Source organism: Hyperolius riggenbachi, chromosome 4 (assembly GCF_040937935.1).
Source record: "Hyperolius riggenbachi isolate aHypRig1 chromosome 4, aHypRig1.pri, whole genome shotgun sequence".
Classification (NCBI taxonomy): Eukaryota; Metazoa; Chordata; class Amphibia; order Anura; family Hyperoliidae; genus Hyperolius; species Hyperolius riggenbachi.
The window spans coordinates 397359052-397377890 of NC_090649.1; the positions used below are offsets into that span (position 1 = coordinate 397359052).

The 18839-nt window shown below is 46.1% G+C and overlaps 1 protein-coding gene across 2 annotated transcripts in view; it reads right to left on the minus strand.

Moving 5' to 3' along the window:
• The window catches only part of ABHD12 (abhydrolase domain containing 12, lysophospholipase), a 1393598-nt gene that overhangs the window by 1271214 nt on the left and 103545 nt on the right, over positions 1–18839 (minus strand). For both annotated transcript variants that reach the window (XM_068232243.1, XM_068232242.1), the window contains exon 2: positions 9215–9339. In XM_068232243.1, the coding sequence (XP_068088344.1) occupies positions 9215–9339 (125 nt within the window). The remainder of the gene's footprint in view (positions 1–9214; positions 9340–18839) is intronic.

The window sequence follows — 18839 nt, forward strand, 5'->3', positions numbered from 1 at the left end:
CCCCCGCCTCTCTCTCTCTCTCGGTCAGCCGGCGGGGACACGCGTGTCCCCAAGATTCGTTCGTCGCGCCAGGGCAGCAGAGCGGGGAGGCTGCAGACATTTCTTCTGCCAGCACCCGCTCTGCAGAAACGAACAGCAGGATTCCCTGCTGCGACGAACGACTCCGGGGGGACACGCATGTCCCCGCCGGATGCCAGGAGAGAGAGAGAGGCAGGGGGGAGGAGAGAAAGCCGGCGGCTTCATTTGCTACATTGCCGCCGGCTTAATTTCATTAAATGAATGAACGCATTTTTGACACATTTGGCCGCAGCGAGACGGCCAGAACACACATTAATCTTTACTGCAATCATTTCATTCCTCACATTGGCCGCAGCGCAGCGGCCAGTTCGCACATTGACCGGCCAGAACCCGAAGTGGCCGGCCAGAACGCAAAGTGGCCAAACTTCGGGTTCTGGCCGTAACATATACACTAAATAACATCTATGCTGTAAGAATAAAGCCTTATGTGTAGCCGTGTCACTAATAGAGATGGTCAATGAGATGGAAATAATTCTGCGCGGATTCTGATTTATGCAAATGTACTCTTTGCTCATGAAATCAAATAATTTGATATGTTAAAATTTGGTTTGGTGACTTCGAATTAAAGGGTACCTGAGACGATGAAAAGAAAAGTTTTATACATACCTGGGGCTTCCTCCAGCCCCCTTCAGGCTAATCAGTCCCTCGCTGTCCTCCTCCGCCACCTGGAACTTCTGCTATGAGTCCTGGTAATTCAGCCAGTCAGCGCAGTCCGGCCACATGCCGCTTCCTCAGCCAGGAGCGTTCTGCACCTGCACAATAGTGCTGCGCAGGTGTAGTACGCTCCCGGAGGCGGAGTGTGTGCATGCACACTTCGCCAGACTGGCTCAAGTACCTGGACCCATAGCAGAAGATCCAGGTGGCGGGGGAGGACAGTGAGGGACTGATTAGCCTGAAGGGGGCTGGAGGAAGCCCCATGTATGTATAAAACTTTAATTTCATCTGTCTCAGGTTTCCTTTGTTACACAGTAGTACTCTACATATGCACTCGCCACAGAGCTGCAGGGAATCCACAGAGAATGTTGTGCACATTGAACACAGAGGTGTTGTCTATCACCCATAAACCTGGTTCAGATTGTGCATGAAGAATGTGTAATGAGGAAGAATCTCCTCATTCCCCTGCAGAGTACCTGCACATCACTCTTACATGTACCCACAGTTACATTGCTTAGGGCCTGATCCATGTTCTTTTGTGCCGGTCTGTACCTTTTACAAGTACTCTTACCAAGGACTAGTTTTAGTCTATGACTAAAGTGAATAAATATGTCAAGTCTCCATATCCCTCTCACTTCAGTTGTCTTAAGATTCCTAAGCGTTGGCAGTTAAGATACGAATTTCATGTTACATACTTTCAATCAACAAGATTGTAATATGCAAATGAGAGGAGTCTGAGTCGAGGATTCGGAGGAATCCTAAACTGAGGAGTCGGAGTCGGTGGATTTTTGTACCGACTCCACAGCCCTGCAAGTACTGTATAGACATGCTTTTCTGATGTTCATTTTGTGCTGTTGATGTGCATTTATACCAGGGACAGCAACAGCACTTACATAATTTCATCTAAAGCTGAATCTAGACCTGCATGTAACAAGGAATCACTTACAACCAGGGCCGGATTTACAACTCAGGAGCCTGTAGGCACAGGCCTTCTGGCGCCCTAAACTCCACCCCTCAACAGACCACACCCCCAAGTAAAAAATATACTGAACGCTAATCTCTTTATCAGGTCACTGAGGGCCGGAGCCCACTGCTGTATTAAAAAATAAATAAATAAAAAAGCGCATGCATGTTTCAAATGCATTTTCCTCTGCTGCAACCTGCACCCCCACCAATATTACACTATATCACCCCTCTGCTGGAGCCTGCACCAATATTACACTATATCACCCCTCTGCTGCACCCTGCACCCCACCAATATTACACTATATCACCCCTCTGCTGCAGCCTGCACCAATATTACACTATATCACCCCTCTGCTGCACCCTGCACCCCAAACAATATTACACTATATCACCCCTCTGCTGCAGCCTGCACACCCACCAATATTACACTATATCACCCCTCTGCTGCAGCCTGCACCAATATTACACTATATCACCCCTCTGCTGCACCCTGCACCCCACCAATATTACACTATATCACCCCTCTGCTGCACCCTGCACCCCACCAATATTACACTATATCACCCCTCTGCTGCACCCTGCACCCCACCAATATTACACTATATCACCCCTCTGCTGCACCCTGCACCCCAAACAATATTACACTATATCACCCCTCTGCTGCACCCTGCACCCCAAACAATATTACACTATATCACCCCTCTGCTGCACCCTGCACCCCAAACAATATTACACTATATCACCCCTCTGCTGCACCCTGCACCTCAAACAATATTACACTATATCACCCCTCTGCTGCAGCCTGCACCCCCACCAATATTACACTATATCACCCCCCTGCCGCAGCCTGCACCCCCACCAATATTACCACTCTGCTGCAGCCTGCACCCCCACCAATATTACACTATATCACCCCTCTGCTGGAGCCTGCACCAATATTACACTATATCACCCCTCTGCTGCAGCCTGCACCCCAAACAATATTACACTATATCACCCCTCTGCTGCACCCTGCACCCCACCAATATTACACTATATCACCCCTCTGCTGCAGCCTGCACCAATATTACACTATATCACCCCTCTGCTGCACCCTGCACCCCAAACAATATTACACTATATCACCCCTCTGCTGCAGCCTGCACACCCACCAATATTACACTATATCACCCCTTTGCAGCAGCCTGCACCAATATGACATATCACCCCTCTGCTGCACCCTGCACCCCACCAATATTACACTATATCACCCCTCTGCTGCACCCTGCTCCCCAAATAATATTACACTATATCACCCCTCTGCTGCAGCCTGCACTCCCACCAATATTACACTATATCACCCCTCTGCTGCAGCCTGCACCCCCACCAATATTACCACTCTGCTGCAGCCTGCACCCCCACCAATATTACACTATATCACCCCTCTGCTGCAGCCTGCACCCCCACCAATATGACACTGTATCACCCCTCTGCTGCAGCCTGCACCCCCACCAATATGACACTATATCACCCCACTGCTGAAGCCTGCACCCCCACCAATATTACCCTTCTGCTGCAGGCTGCACCCCCACCAATATTACCCTTCTGCTGCAGCCTGCACCCCCACCAATATTACACTATATCACCCCTCTGCTGCAGCCTGCACCCCAAACAATATTACACTATATCACCCCTCTGCTGCAGCCTGCACCCCCACCAATATTACCCTTCTGCTGCAGCCTGCACCCTCACCAATATTACACTATATCACCCCTCTGCTGCAGCCTGCACCCCACCAATATTACATTATATCACCCCTTTGCTGCACCCCCAACAATATTACACTATATCACCCCTCTGCTGCAGCCTGCACACCCACCAATATTACACTATATCACCCCTCTGCTGCACACCCACCAATATTACACTATATCACCCCTCTGCTGCAACCTGCACCCCCCACCAATATTACACTATATCAGCCCTCTGCTGCAGCTGACACACACCTCTCACACAAACACATTTGCACGCACACACCTCTGACACAAACACACTCACTCACGCACGCACGCACGCACACCTCTGACACAAACACGTTCGCACGCACAGACACACCTCTGACACAAACACGTTCACACGCACAGACACACCTCTGACACAAACACGTTCACACGCACAGACACACCTCTGACACAAACACGTTCACACGCACAGACACACCTCTGACACAAACACGTTCACACGCACAGACACACCTCTGACACAAACACGTTCACACGCACAGACACACCTCTGACACAAACATGTTCGCACGCACACACCTCTGACACAAACCCGTTCACACGCACGCACGCACCTCTGACACAAACACATGCACCTCTGACACAAACCCGTTCACACGCAGACACACCTCTGACACAAACACGTTCACACGCACAGACACACCTCTGACACAAACACGTTCGCACGCACGCACCTCTGACACAAACACGTTCGCTCGCACGCACGCACCTCTGACACAAACACGTTCGCTCGCACGCACGCACCTCTGACACAAACACGTTCGCTCGCACGCACGCACCTCTGACACAAACACACGCACCTCTGACACAAACGCACACACCTCTGACACAAACGCACACACCTCTGACACAAACGCACACACCTCTGACACAAACGCACACACCTCTGACACAAACGCACACACCTCTGACACAAACGCACACACCTCTGACACAAATGCACACAGGTGACTCCCAGTCCCAAGGTGTGCCAGAGAAATCAATTAATATATCACTAGTAGCCAAACGAATTTCATGTACCCTCCTAACATAATACATAACTATTGACAAAACTATACCATGCACAAAGGCAGCTGTATTCTAAATAAAGAGCCATGTGCGTTGGAAGACATTCTAACAGCCAGTTAAAAAGTGCAATTGTTTATATAAAAGTGCTATTGTACCTGGTAGCAGCAATACAAATAAAACAAGTGCTGATGCAGAAATAAAACCAAAACCAAAGTGAAAAACCAGAACTCAATCATCTCATATAGAAAGCACCATGTGTGTGTATGTGTAGGAAATAAAAAGTTGAGTACGGATGTGAGGGGAGAAAGAGGAACGATGTGAAAAATAATGTGCCCACTAGAAAGTGAAAACAGAGTCTCCTGCTCTGGTGCTAAGGTGTCAGCTTACCGAAGGAGGTCACATGAAGTACCCTGTCCAGTAGTGATGGGTCGTTCGCGAACGAGCCGGCTCTAAGAGCCGGCTCTTTGAAGTGAATCAGAGGAGCCGATGCTCACTCTGAGAAGAGCCGATGCCTCAGCCGCCCCTTTTAGCTCTGCTTTGCTCCGTAATAAAGGGCGCTGAGGCATTCTGGGAGATGTAGTCCTCCTCTTGCAGCTTGTAGGAGTGTTTGGGGCGGAGCAGAGCAGTAGCAGGAGGGATTGCCTCAGTCAGAGAAGTAGTCTGGAGTTGGCATGGAGACGGGGGCGGGCCTTTTAATCCGATTCTGAGTGGTGTCTAGTGATATTTAATTAAGAGCCGATTCAGAGCCGTAAGAGCCGGCTCTTTAATGGGAGCCGATTCAGAAGAGCCGATTCTCTGAGAAGAGCCGGAATTCCCATCACTACTGTCCAGGAGCGCACTGTCTAGGAGGAGGGGGGTTAGACGGGAGGATGACTGGAGCCTAGAGGAATAGGAATAAACTCAGTTACCCAATGCCCTGCACTCTGCAGTGCGCTCCCCCCGATGTATAATGTGTATGCAGACATCACCTGTAATAGCATCGACCAGGCAGGAGTGTGATTGTCTGGATGCAAACTCTGCAGGGTGTGAGTACAAGCGTTGCTCTCTGCCTCAGACGCAGGTGTCCTGTGCTGTGCTCCGTTCTCCCTCTGATGTAGGATGCAGGAAAGTGCACTCGCCCTCTGTCCTGCTGGCAGCGGTTCTGTATACACCGGCGGCGACCTTCTGTAGTGAAAGCCTGAAAGGGTCCTGACTTGATGACCTCATCAAGCAAGGGCCCTTAAAGAAACACTACACAAGATTGCCGTCACTGTAATCCAGAGCCACCAGAGGGACAGAGCGCCGCTGCCTGCTTCCTACATCAGAGTTACAGAGGAGAAAGGCACACAGCATGGAGACACCTGCGTCTGAGGCGGAAAGTAGCGCGGTAGGGGGAAATCTTTATCGGTGGGAAGGGAGCACAACAGCTGCACCTTATTTCTCGCCAGGGGGGCATTATGGGACCCGCCCCTTCCACTTAAAGGCGCCTGTAGGCACGTGCCTACAGTGCCTTATGGGAAATCCGGCCCTGCTTACAACAGCAATGGAATGTGGGAAAACAAGGATGTGTATTTATTGGCTTCACTTTGTAATTCAATGACTTACAGAGGTCAATGACGTTATAAAAGAAAATCCAGAAGTTTCCTAGGAGTGGTTGGAAAATCTGTCAGATTATTGTGTCCAGCACACCCTTTTGCAGTGTACCTACAGGACGGAAGAATGTTCACATATAGCAACACTGTAACCAATGCTAATACAATCCAGGCAATACTGAGAAATATGCAGAGATTAATGTATTCAGAAATAAAGCCATCATACTGCCCAATAATCTCACAGTTTTTCTCGAATCAAGCACCATTTTTAGCACACAGGGCTTCTCAGTAGCACATTCAATATGCATGCCAACAATGTGGCTCATTAATAAAAAAAAACCTTACATTTTACGTCCTCTTTTCACATTTAAATGTTTAGCAGAGGGTTTTATTACCCTACTTTCATGGCCTGCCAGGAAGTATTTTTATTATTATTTTATTGCACACATTAGAGCTCTAATGTATGATGCAGCATCAGCATGGCTGGGCAAATCAAGTCCCTGCTTCATGCTGATTAACCATGGTGCCTGCGGCAGTGGCTGATAAGACACTGGAGAGGGGGAGGTTACGCTGCACAAAGCAGGGACCCGATTGGCCCAGCCATGCTGACATTGGGTCTTACATTGTTTGCCCAGGTTCCCATGACGACAGGAACACCAGTGGTAGGCTGCAACCTGGTTGGTCCAGCCATGCTGATACCAGCTCAGTGAACCCCGCCCACTTCCGGGACAGCGGCAGACGGCCGGACAACCAAAATGGCTCTGAGGTGCAATACACAGGTATTTCTGATAAAAAGACTTTTCACTTAGCCAATACCATTTGTATACCATGAACAGCAGCTTGCTTATTAAACCACCACAGCTGGGGGTGGAGTTCAACAGAATATTGAGGTGTGCTTTTGCATTGGTGTGCTATGTATAGTTTGTGTGTGGCACTGTGTGGTGTATAAGTTTATCTGCCAACGCCTTGATAAAAAGGGACCAGATAGGCCCAAAACTATCGTCGGCTAAAACAGTCAGATGTTGTACGTGTGTGCCGTAAAGCACTTAAGAATAACCCTCTTCTTGATTGTTTGTGTCCTTACCCGCCCACTTCTTCTACCACATCTAGTATGTATGTCCTTAAAAAGTGGATCCGAGATAAACTTTTACTCATTGCATAGTTGTGTTCCTTTCATATAGTTTATAGGGCATTCCTCAAGCCAAATTCTTTTTTTTTTTGTTTTAATATTTAAATTCCCTATAAACTAAACAAGCCTCGTCCACAGCTCCTTTTGTGCCTTGGCACTCTTAGAGCAATGTAGCAAGGGCTTATGGGAGCTCAGTCTGGGCAGGAGGAGAAGGTGTTACTAGCCAGAGATTTCAGAGGCAGAGGGGAGGAGGGAGGAGGAGAGGGGATTTAGCTGAGGGCTGGAGATGCTATCAGCTTGCCTGTGCAATGTGACAAGCAGGACATGGCTGCTGTCGTATCACAGGAAGAAATAATGATATACAGTTGAAGCCGTTTGCAGCTAAATTTGCTGTGCAAAATATTTAAATTTTAGATATGATATATAGACAAGTTACTTGTTCTAGTTAGTTTTTCAACTCGGATCCACTTTAACCACTAACCTTTACTACCACGTCCAGTATGTGTATCCTTAACCACTAACCTTTTCTACTACGTCCAGTATGTGTATCCTTAACCACTAACCTTTTCTACCATGTCCAGTATGTGTATCCTAACCACTAACCTTTTCTACCATGTCCAGTATGTGTCCTTACCCACTCACCTTTTATACCACGCCCAATGTGTGTGTTCTTGCATACTCACCTCTTCTACCACACCCAATGTGGGTGTGTGTTCTTACCCACTAACCTCTTCTTCCATGCCTAATGTGTGTGCTCTCCTAACCCATTCATATCTTCTACTTCGCTCAATGTGTGTGCTCTTCCAACCCACTCACCTCTACCATACCCAATGTGTGTGCCCTCCGAACCCACTCACCTCTACTATACCCAATGTGTGTGACCTAACCGCCTCACCTCTTCTACTATGCTCAGCAGGTGTGCTCTCCTAGCCCAATGAGGACTTCTACTATACCCAATGTGTGTGCTCTCCTAACTCGCATCTGTCCTCACCCCCACCTCCTACCTTTTACAACACATAAATTGTTTGCTTCCATAAAACCTATTCTACGGAACTGCATTGTCTGCTCTACACACACACAGTGCAATTTCGTCACGTTTTCTATACTACTTGCTGTCCGCCTACAACCTAAGTCACTCACTTGTTCTGGCTACTCTTAAGTGGCCCATACATTAGTCGATTTCAGCCATCGATCGGAAATCAATTCTATCGAATCAGCCGATCGATCAATTTGCAGCCGATTTCATCTGACTGGATGGAAAATCTAGGTCGATCTCCTGCTGCCAGAAGATCAATGGCCCATAGAATTGCATTGGATCTGAAGGTGGGCATACACTTATAGATTTGCAGCAGATTCGACCATCAGACAGATTTCTGTCAGATGCTTGTCAAGTCGAATCTGTTTCTAGTGTGTGGCACAAACACTAGAAACAGATTTCCAACAGATTTCAGAATGAAATCTATTGAAAATTGATCAAAATGCATTATTGGACCACTAGATCCAATGCAACTCTATGGGCCATCGATCTGCTGCCAGCAGCAGATCGACCTAGATTTTCCATTCAGTCAGATAGATCAAATCAATCAAAAACGGCCACAAATCGATCGACCAATCGATTTCTGATCGATTGAATCGATCAATCGATCGAAGGCTGAAATCGACCAGTGTATGGCCCCTTAATGGTCCAATAATGCATTTAGATCGATTTCATTCTGAAATCTATTGGAAATCTGTTCCTAGTGTGTGGCACACATCAGACAGATTCCTGTCAGATTCGACCTAACAGGCATCTAACAGAAGACTGATGGTCGAATCTGCTGCAAATCTATCAGTGTTTGGCCACCTTTTCTGTGCCACATGTGCCATTGTGCCCCATTGTGCCCCAACTGTCCAAGGGGACAGTTCTACTAGAAGGAAGATCTCCCCAAAAGATAGAGAAATGATAAAAGCTGTTCATCATGCATGCAGAGAAAAAATTACTTCTGACGTAAACTGATCCTGTAAAGTAATAACAAAACATCACTTACCTAAATTTAAAAAGACCAGCTGAGTTTGTATTGCAGGACATATCTTTACAAGAAATGGAATGGCTATATAAATGCTGATTAGTGCAATAAGAAACAATCTTAACCGGGTCCATAATCCATAGCGCCTGTAGAAAGAAAAAAATGATAAATTAAAAAAAAAAGTGGAATTTATAATTTACAAAAACATTATTAAATAATGGTAATTTCAGAAGTTAGTATTGATTCTTACAGGTTAGTTTTCTCACTGATGTTCTTTTCCTACAATACAATGAATACATTCTATGAATTAAAGAGTAGTTCTGGCAGAAAGCTTCACGGATTTATTCTGGCAGATAAAAAGGTTACGACAGCGACTGACCTTCCGAAAAAAAACACCTGTGATCTAGAAAAAAAAAAGCTTGGATTGCCACAAAAAACATTTTAAGGCCTAGTCCACACTAGGTCCGGAAACGTATCCGTGGCTCCGTTTTTCAGCACGGAGCCGCGGATGCTAATGTTACAAAATAGCAGCCTTCAACAAAACTGATGCCTCTGCGTTTACAGGAAACCGGTTTTCAAAACCTGAACGGAAGGTCCGGATCTGCTGCAACGGACGTGGACCCAGATACATGCAGTGGTAGTGGCAGGCAATGGGAAAATGGATTTTCCTCTACACAGGCAAATATTGACACAGAAACAGGGGCCCGCCATGCTGGAGGGTGATAGCAGCCAGGACAGGGGGTGACAGCGGTTGGCAGGGAGGGGGGACGGCCCCCCTTCCTCACCTGGGTCCCCCGTCCCTGCTACCCCTCCAGCTAGTTTCACATTTAAAATCAAGATTATGTAGCAGGTGGCAAGCGGGGAACTTACTTCCTTGCGTCCCACCGCTGCCATGTCACTTCCTGTAATGCCGTCCTCTGATGTTCATTGGACGGCATTACAGGAAGTGACGCGGTGAGCAGTGGCGCACAAGGAAGTAAGTTCCCCGCTCGCCGCCTGCTACATTATATTGATTATAAACGATTTTTAAATTATTGAAACTAGCTGGAGGGGGGACAGGGGACCCCTCTCCCCACCACTGCTCCCACTGCCCCCTTTCTGCCTGCTCTCCCCTCCCAGCCCCCCCCCCCCCCTCACCTGGGTCCCCCATCCCCGCTACCCCTCCAGCTAGTTTCACATTTAAGAATCGTTTAAAATCAAGATAATGTAGCAGGCGAGGAGCTGGGAACTTACTTCCTTGCGTCCCACCGCTGCCGCATCACTTCCTGTAAGGCTGTCCTCTGATGTTCATTGGACGGCATTACAGAAAGTGATGCGGCGAGCAGTGGAGCTCAAGGAAACAAGTTGCCCACTTGCCGCCTGATACATTATATTGATTATAAATGATTTTTAAATTATTGAAACTAGCTTGAGGGGGTGCGGGGACGGGGGACCCAGGTGAGGGGGGGACCCCTCTCCCCAACACTTCTTCCGCTGTCCCCTTCCTATCTGCTCTCCCCTCCAGCATGCGCCCCCCCCCCACGGGAAGGGCTGGGGACGTTTCCACGGACTGGAAACGTCCCTGCAAAAATAGCAATTTCTCTCGAAACGGAGAGCAAAAAAAATTGTTTACAAAAACGGTTTTAAACGGATCCGTTCTGCAGGGGACAAGTGTGGACCTAGCCTAAGTGGTTGTGTTTAGACCCCATCCCTATGTAAACCAAAATTAATAAAGCTTTAATAGGTATGCGTCAATGAGGTGAAGGATTATGTAATTTTTTAAAACATAAAAATTGTTCCACTTCGGCGGCAGTATTTGATTGGTCCATTTTCAAGCGTCATAAATTTGCATACAAAATTTGTACAATTTGCATCTCACTGAACATATCTAGCTTAATATGAAAACACATTTCTCTCCTACCATTTATGCATGATTGTAAAAGGCTTTAATATTACAGGTAAATTATTTCAGGCAGAGTGCAGAGAAGAGGGCTGTGCATAACCCCTGAACACCTATCCAATAATTTGCCTTGTCTGGCAGATTAGGCATTTGAGCTATATGAGAAAATGAAAATGGAGCCCATGATGGTCATCTTGTTAAATAGTGCCATCTCTGGTCTGTATGCCACTATGCTATTTGTTTTGTACTCATCTGGTTGTGTTTTGTACCCCGTCATACTGGTTTTGTGCTATAACATTTCATGGTTGTTTGCTTTAATATTTTGGTGTATGGTTTCATACATGTGATGTGAACAATATGCCTGTGTGTGTATATAAAGTGGCAAGCCAATATACTCTGTACAGTGCTAAGTAAGATGTCTGTGCTATATAAATACATCCTAAATAATAATAATATTATACACACACACACACTTTTTTATGGAGTAGTGACACAAACCTATGTGTTTTTGTCAACATTTTGTTGGCCAACTTTAAAGAAGCTGCCATATGTATTTTCTTTTGTACAATACAACTTGCCTGTCTGTCCTTTTGATCCTCTGCCTACTTTAAGCCATAGACCCTCAACAAACATGCCAATCAGACGTTTCTGACTGAAGTATGACTGGATTAGTCACATGCCTGTTTCAGGTGTGTGATCTTGACACTATAGCACACAAAGGGCTATAGTGCAGCAGGATAGCCAGGCAACTCGTATTGCCTAAAATGAAATCAATAGGTCAGCCTCCATATCCCTTTCAGTTCGGGTGTACGATAGGGCTGGTGCTCTGTGTCAGCTAAACCTGCTGCCCTGCACCGTCTATCACACTGCACACCATTTTACATGGACTATGGCATGATTGTTTTCACCCGCACATACTGCCTGTTATCATTTCTTGTATAAAATACAAATACCTTTTGATCATACATTGGAGTGTTCGGTGGATCTACTCGGAATTATTGGATAATAAACCTGTTTGCATCAAAGAATAGCTAGCTATCTCCAGTGATAGAAGCCTCTCTACATGCAAACTGGTTATTCACTGGCTTTTACACAAGTCAGTTCACATTTGCTGTAAAGTGGGTGCACAGGTTTTATGAATGGCTGCATTTTCATTCATGTAGTCCATGGCTTCCAGTCTCTTGTGAAGAGCTGACAGTAACAGCTAATCGTACTCCACCTCAGACTCCAGGATGACTTGACCTGACACCACAGCATTAAACTTACATGATTGTGTTATATCACTTGTCACCTTAGAAGCAGGACAGGCTAATCACATGAGATGAGCAGGGAAAAATCAGCCCAGACAGCAGTGACAACAACTGTAAATCACATTCATCTGGGATGCCCTCTAAATACAGCTGTGGACTGCAAACTCCACCGCAGCATGAATAGAGCACTTTATATATAAAGCGGCATGATGCAGTAGCACTACACAACACCCTGAGCCCTGAGGCCCCTTTCACACTAGCGTGTTTTCATTGTGATGCGTTACCCATTTTTAAAGAGGAACTCCAGTAAAAATAATGTAGTAAAAAAAGTGCTTCATTTTTTACCATAATTATGTATAAATGATTTAGTCAGTGTTTGCTCATTGTAAAATCTTTCCTCTCCCCGATTTACATTCTGACATTTATTACATGGTGACATTTTTACTGTGGGCAGGTTATGTAGCTGCTCCTAGCTGGTTTGGCTGTTAGAGACAGCTGTAAACAGCTATATTCTGTCTGTGAGCATTGTTACATTTTGGCAGTTTGCCCAGAGTACCGCTGTACTCAGAGCTTCTTGTGGGAGGGGTTTCAGCACAAAATCAGTCATACAGCGCCCCCTGATGGTCTGTTTGTGAAAAGCATTATATTTCTCATGTAAAAGGGGGTATCAGCTACTGAGTGGGATAAAGTTCAATTCTAGGTTGGAGTTTCTCTTTAACGTAGGGCAACACTATAGCAATGAAAGTCTATGTGACACTGCATAACTGATGCGATGGAAGTATCCGGTTTGACGCAAGGTCATCAGCATGTTATAGCACAGCATCTGCAGTAATGTGTGTTGACTGGAAGTCATAGAAGTCAATGGTGCCGCAGATATTTTTAAAGGTTTTGCGTTGCGCGGAAGCAAAATTTTTTATATACTTTCTTGCAATGCGTATTTCCGCCACAGGAAGTGAGCGCTAGAGATCCTCATTCATGGAATGGTTGACCGGCATGAATTACATTAACGCGGATTACCACAGGTATCTACAAAGCTTTTTTTTTAGTGGTGTGGTCATCCGATTGCACTGCAATGAAAACACTGGTTGCAGATGTGAATCCGGCCTGAATGAGAGTGCATAAATATCTCCATTACATGCCTGCGCTATTCATGCTCTGCCAACATAGCTTATCCAAGAGGAGAATCCATAAAATTCAAATACAGAATTATATATTCCCAAACATGTCACATTTATTTCTAAAAGATAAAAGAAAAAAAAATACTTAAAGGCCTTTAGTATTACCAAACGCCACAGAATTCAGTGGTAGTAATCCGTGTGAGGGCTGGAACCTAATAGATCGCTTCTTTGAGCGTGTAGGGACCGCTTTAAATCATTAGCGATTTCCCTAAACGCTCTGCCAATGGGAATCAATGTAACAAATACCACAGTAGCGATTGTGATTAGCAAAATCACAATCACAGGACAGGCAGCATTTTGGGAGGGTTACAATATAAAGTATATAAGCGCTGGCAAATCGCTCATAAATTGCTACACATAGCGATTTGTGTGATTTTAAATGACTGCAAACTGTATAAAAAAAATTATAATAATTTGAAAGGACCAATCAGAATTAAAATCACTAATCGCAAATGGCTATCACAATCTCTGGTAAAAAGAAAAAAAAAAAAAAAACTTTTACACTTTTTAAAATCGCTATCAAAATTGCTCATGAAATAGCTTACAAAACGCTAATTAAAAGCGTGAGCGATTGCGCTTTGCTATTTGTAGTGGGTTCCAGGCCTCAGCCAGGAGCACAGAGATTTGGCATGCACTGCTGCACACTGCTCAAGTCACATGAATCCTTCCAGTCATCACTGACAGAATTAAATGTTGTGTGCTTTTATACTTCTGGGCATGCAGAGGTAGATTTAAATTACAAAATCAAAACATATTTTTATGGTAGTAAGTGTAGTTTTGGTGTGACAGGGCACTGCTGCCAGCATGTAGAGGTGACTAACCACTGCTGTAGTGTAGACTGTATTCAGTTTAATTATGCCCCCAGTTGCAGAAATGGAACAGTACAGTGCAGTGAAGGGGAAAGCCTGTGTAGTGGCTGAGAGGAGGTGGTGAGCACCACTCTGTACCGCTACTGTTGTGTGCAGACCCTTAACCACTCCAAGAAGTATTAAACTGAGGCTGAACTTCCGAATACTTCAGCGAACAAAACACAAAGGGGAAGGAGGCGAACAAAAGCTATGGATGAGGCACACACACACACATACATACACACACACACACACACACACACACACACACACACACACACACACACACACACACACACACTTTACAAAGATAAGGAGTGTTTAAACTGTTCCCCGCTGAGCTGGTGACATTGTTGACTTTATTCACTGTCACTATGTAAAGTAAAAATCTTTATCTCAGTGATGCAATAATTATGGCTCTTTAGAGCATGTTAAAAATGGGCATTGTAACACCCGTCACAGTGCCCATGTTGTCTATAATAAGTGCCCTACCTGTACCCACATATGCGGGTCCCTTTGGAGACAGTGAATTGCTCTCAGCTGCTGTATGTGTATGGCAGTGTGCAGCAGGGTCTTGTGTACAACGCCCAGCCCCCCAACCTCTCTACCCCTCCCCAAGTTCTGTGTACTGTAGTAATGCTGGAGGAGTCTGCAGAGCCAGTTTTGATGGATCAGTGATGGACAGAGTGAGTGTAATGGACAGAGTGAGCGTAAGTTTCCTCACTCTAAAGCCACTCTGTGCTGTCAGAAAGCATTGTACATTATAAACACCTTGTGCAAGTTTTATAGGTCAAATAAGTGGCTGTAATTTTTCATTTTTTTTTTAGATACACAAACCCATTAGATCTGATATTCTATTTCATCTGGCTGGTTCACATATAAGGTTTTTTCATGCATGGGGAAAAAACAACAACAGTGTTTTTACACTGAAAAATATTAGTCATGTTTTAACATACGCAAACATATGGAATGCACAGAGAATGCACAAGCATATCCAGGTCTGCAGTAAATTAATGTGAATGCATTCTAAATGTCAAAGTCAGAAAAATGCAGGGCTGTGAAGTGGGTACAAAAATCATTCGACCCCTCATTTTATGAAACCACCGACTCCAACAACCCAAAATTGCTCCGACTCCACAGCCCTGGAAAAATGTGTCAGATGCGGGTGATGCCATTTTCAGAAAACAAGATGGCAGCCATAAGAGAGAAAAGCTTTGTAAACTTTACAAAGCTTTTCTCTCTTATGGCTGCCATCTTGTTTTCTGAAAAACCCCAACCTGTGGTCCGCGGCCCACTGGTGGTCCGCAGGACGCTTTCAGTTGGGCCGCGGGACTGTCCTCTTGCCCCCGCCCCGCCCCCTCTGCAGCCGCCGCTGCTGTCATCTCTGGCGGCCGCTTGGTATCTTACATTCCCCTTCTCTCCCTCTTGTCAGCGTGTGAGTCACAGCAGCGCGCCCTGCAGCTGCTGCGACAGAGAGGGAGAAAGCAGGAGAGAAAGAGCGGCTTCCTGTAGCGGCGCACCGTTACTATGGGAACCGCTCTCTCCTTCCTGCTTCCTCCCTCTTCATCACAGCAGCAGCGGGGCGCGCTCCAGCGAGAGAGAGAGGGGAATGTAAGACACCGCCGGCCAAGGTAACTGGGGGGGGGGGGGGAGTGGGGGCTGCTATACTTGGGCACTATACTGGGGCACTATACTAGCTATACTTGGGTACTATACTGGGGCGCTATACTGGCTGTACTGGGGCACTACTAGCTATATTGGGGCACTATACTGGGCACTATACTGGCTGTACTGGGGCACTACTAGCTATACTGGGGCACTATACTGGCTGTACCGGGGCACTACTAGCTATACTGGGGCACTATACTGGCTGTACTGGGGCACTACTAGCTGTACTGGGGCACTACTAGCTATACTGGGGCACTATACTGGCTATACTGGGGCACTATACTGGCTGTACTGGGGCACTACTAGCTATACTGGGGCACTACTAGCTATACTGGGGCACTATACTGGGGCTCTTATAATGGGGCACTATACTAGCTATACTTGGGTACTATACTGGGGCGCTATACTGGGCACTATACTGGCTGTACTGGGGCACTACTAGCTATACTGGGGCACTATACTGGCTATACTGGGGCACTATACTGGCTGTACTGGGGCACTACTAGCTATACTGGGGCACTATACTGGGGCACTATACTAGCTATACTTGGGTACTATACTCGGGAACTATACTGGGCACTATACTGGCTGTACTGGGGCACTACTAGCTATATTGGGGCACTACTAGCTATACTGGGGCACTATACTGGCTGTACTGGGGCACTACTAGCTATACTGGGGCACTACTAGCTATACTGGGGCACTACTAGCTATACTGGGGCACTACTAGCTATACTGGGGCACTATACTGGCTGTACTGGGGCACTACTAGCTATACTGGGGCACTATATTAGCTATACTGGGCACTATACTAGCTGTACTGGGGCACTACTAGCTATACTTATACTAGCTATACTGGGGCACTATACTAGCTAAACTGGGCACTATACTAGCTATACTGAGGCACTATCTAGCTATACTGGGGCATAATAACTATACTGGGGCACTATACTACCTATACTGGGGCATACTAGCTATACTGGGCACTTTACTAGCTATACTGGGGCACTACCTACCAACACTGGGCACTATACTAGCTATACTGGGGCACTACCTACCTATACTGGGCACTATATTAGCTTTACTGGGCACTATACTAGCTATACTGGGGTAACTGTACTAGCCATACTGGGGCAACTAAACTCCCTATACTGGGGCAACTATGCTAGCTATGCCCCCCGGTAACCCGCTGTGCACGACGCTGTCCACTAGGACGCTACACCCCCCGCGGGCCCCGGAGAAAAATTTGGTCAGAAAGTGGTCCCCGGGCCGGAAAAGGTTGGGGACCCCTGTTGTAAAGCAAGGTTAGAGGGCACTTTACAGTCATAAAACAATGGTATTTAAAGGTGGCCACTAATGATCCAATCTTTTCCATCCAGTTTTACCAAATTTATGTAGTATAAAGGTAAACTGAGTGAATGTATTGAATGGATCATTTAGGCAGTTTCTTTATATTATATAGAAGTGGAAAGATTGGATGAAAAAGGTTGGATTATTAGTGGCCACCATTAGTATGTAGAACACGGCAGAAAGAAAGGAGGGGAGGGGGGGGATACTAACACTTGGGAAGCGTGCAGAATTGTTAGATGTATGGTTTTGCCTTAAACTGAGCCTTGAATAAAAAAAAAAAGCTGTGATGTGTACATTTTTTGCCCCATTCTCTATCTACAGATATATTATTATTTTTCATTTATATAGTGCCCCAATCTTCATTAGTGTAACACACTGTACAATCAGAACATCCAGCAACACAAAAATACATACTACTTCGTTGATGTGTGAGTCATACGAAGTGAAAGAAAAAGCACCGGCACTAAATGCAGCAGGGAGGATATAACCACAAACGGTCTTACCTGCAGCGTGCTCCACAAACGTTCAAATTGCAGTCCAAGAAAAAAGAAGATGATGGGCATCTGCTGCATAAAAACCCTTTATTGTGGTGGGTGGACACAGTGGTTACAGCAGTGGGGGGGGGGGGGGGGAAGTGATGTCTGACAGCTGTTTCACAAAGATGAACTTTGCTTCTTCAGAGACTCTGAAGAAGCAAAGTTCATCTTTGCGAAACAGCTGTCAGACATCACTTCCCCCCCCCACTGCTGTAACCACTGTGTCCACCCACCACAATAAAGGGTTTTTATGCAGCAGATGCCCGTCCTCTTCTTTTTTCTTGGACTGCAGTTCGTTGATGTGTGGTTTGAAACCTAACCAATACAGGTACATGTTCTTTTGGCAAATACAGCAGACACAAGAAACACTAAGAGGAGGAACCTGTCCCTGCAAACGTACAATCTAGAGCACAGGTGTCAAACAAGGCCCACAGACTGAATGCAGCCCTCCTTGCCATTCTATGTGGCCCTCAAGAGCTTCCAATGTACATCATTGAATGCAGCAAAGGAAAGACTGCCTTCCAGTTCAAAGGAGCACAATGGTGAAAGGGTTTCTGACTAAAACATTGTCAGTTTGAGCCGACGTGCAGCAATAATCCACGGGACCACCCCAGCGAAATGAACATGGGGCCCCCTCCTTGGATTTAAGCCCCCAACCCCTCCCTGGTAATTGGTAAATCCTACACACACACCTTAGTTTGAGACTGTAATCAATGTTAAATCTTAATAAACAATTTGGCCCGCAACTTAGACCATGTTGTAGATTTTGGCCCCTCACATGAACTAGCAAAGCAATGCGCACAGCAATGCGCACAGCAATGCGCACAGCGGGTGATTCAACTCACCTTCCAGGGGATCCCAACATCAGCCGCCATTTTTCTTCCTCTCCTCCGAGGCTCTGCTTCCCCCTGGTAAGATCATTATCTGTCGTCATGAT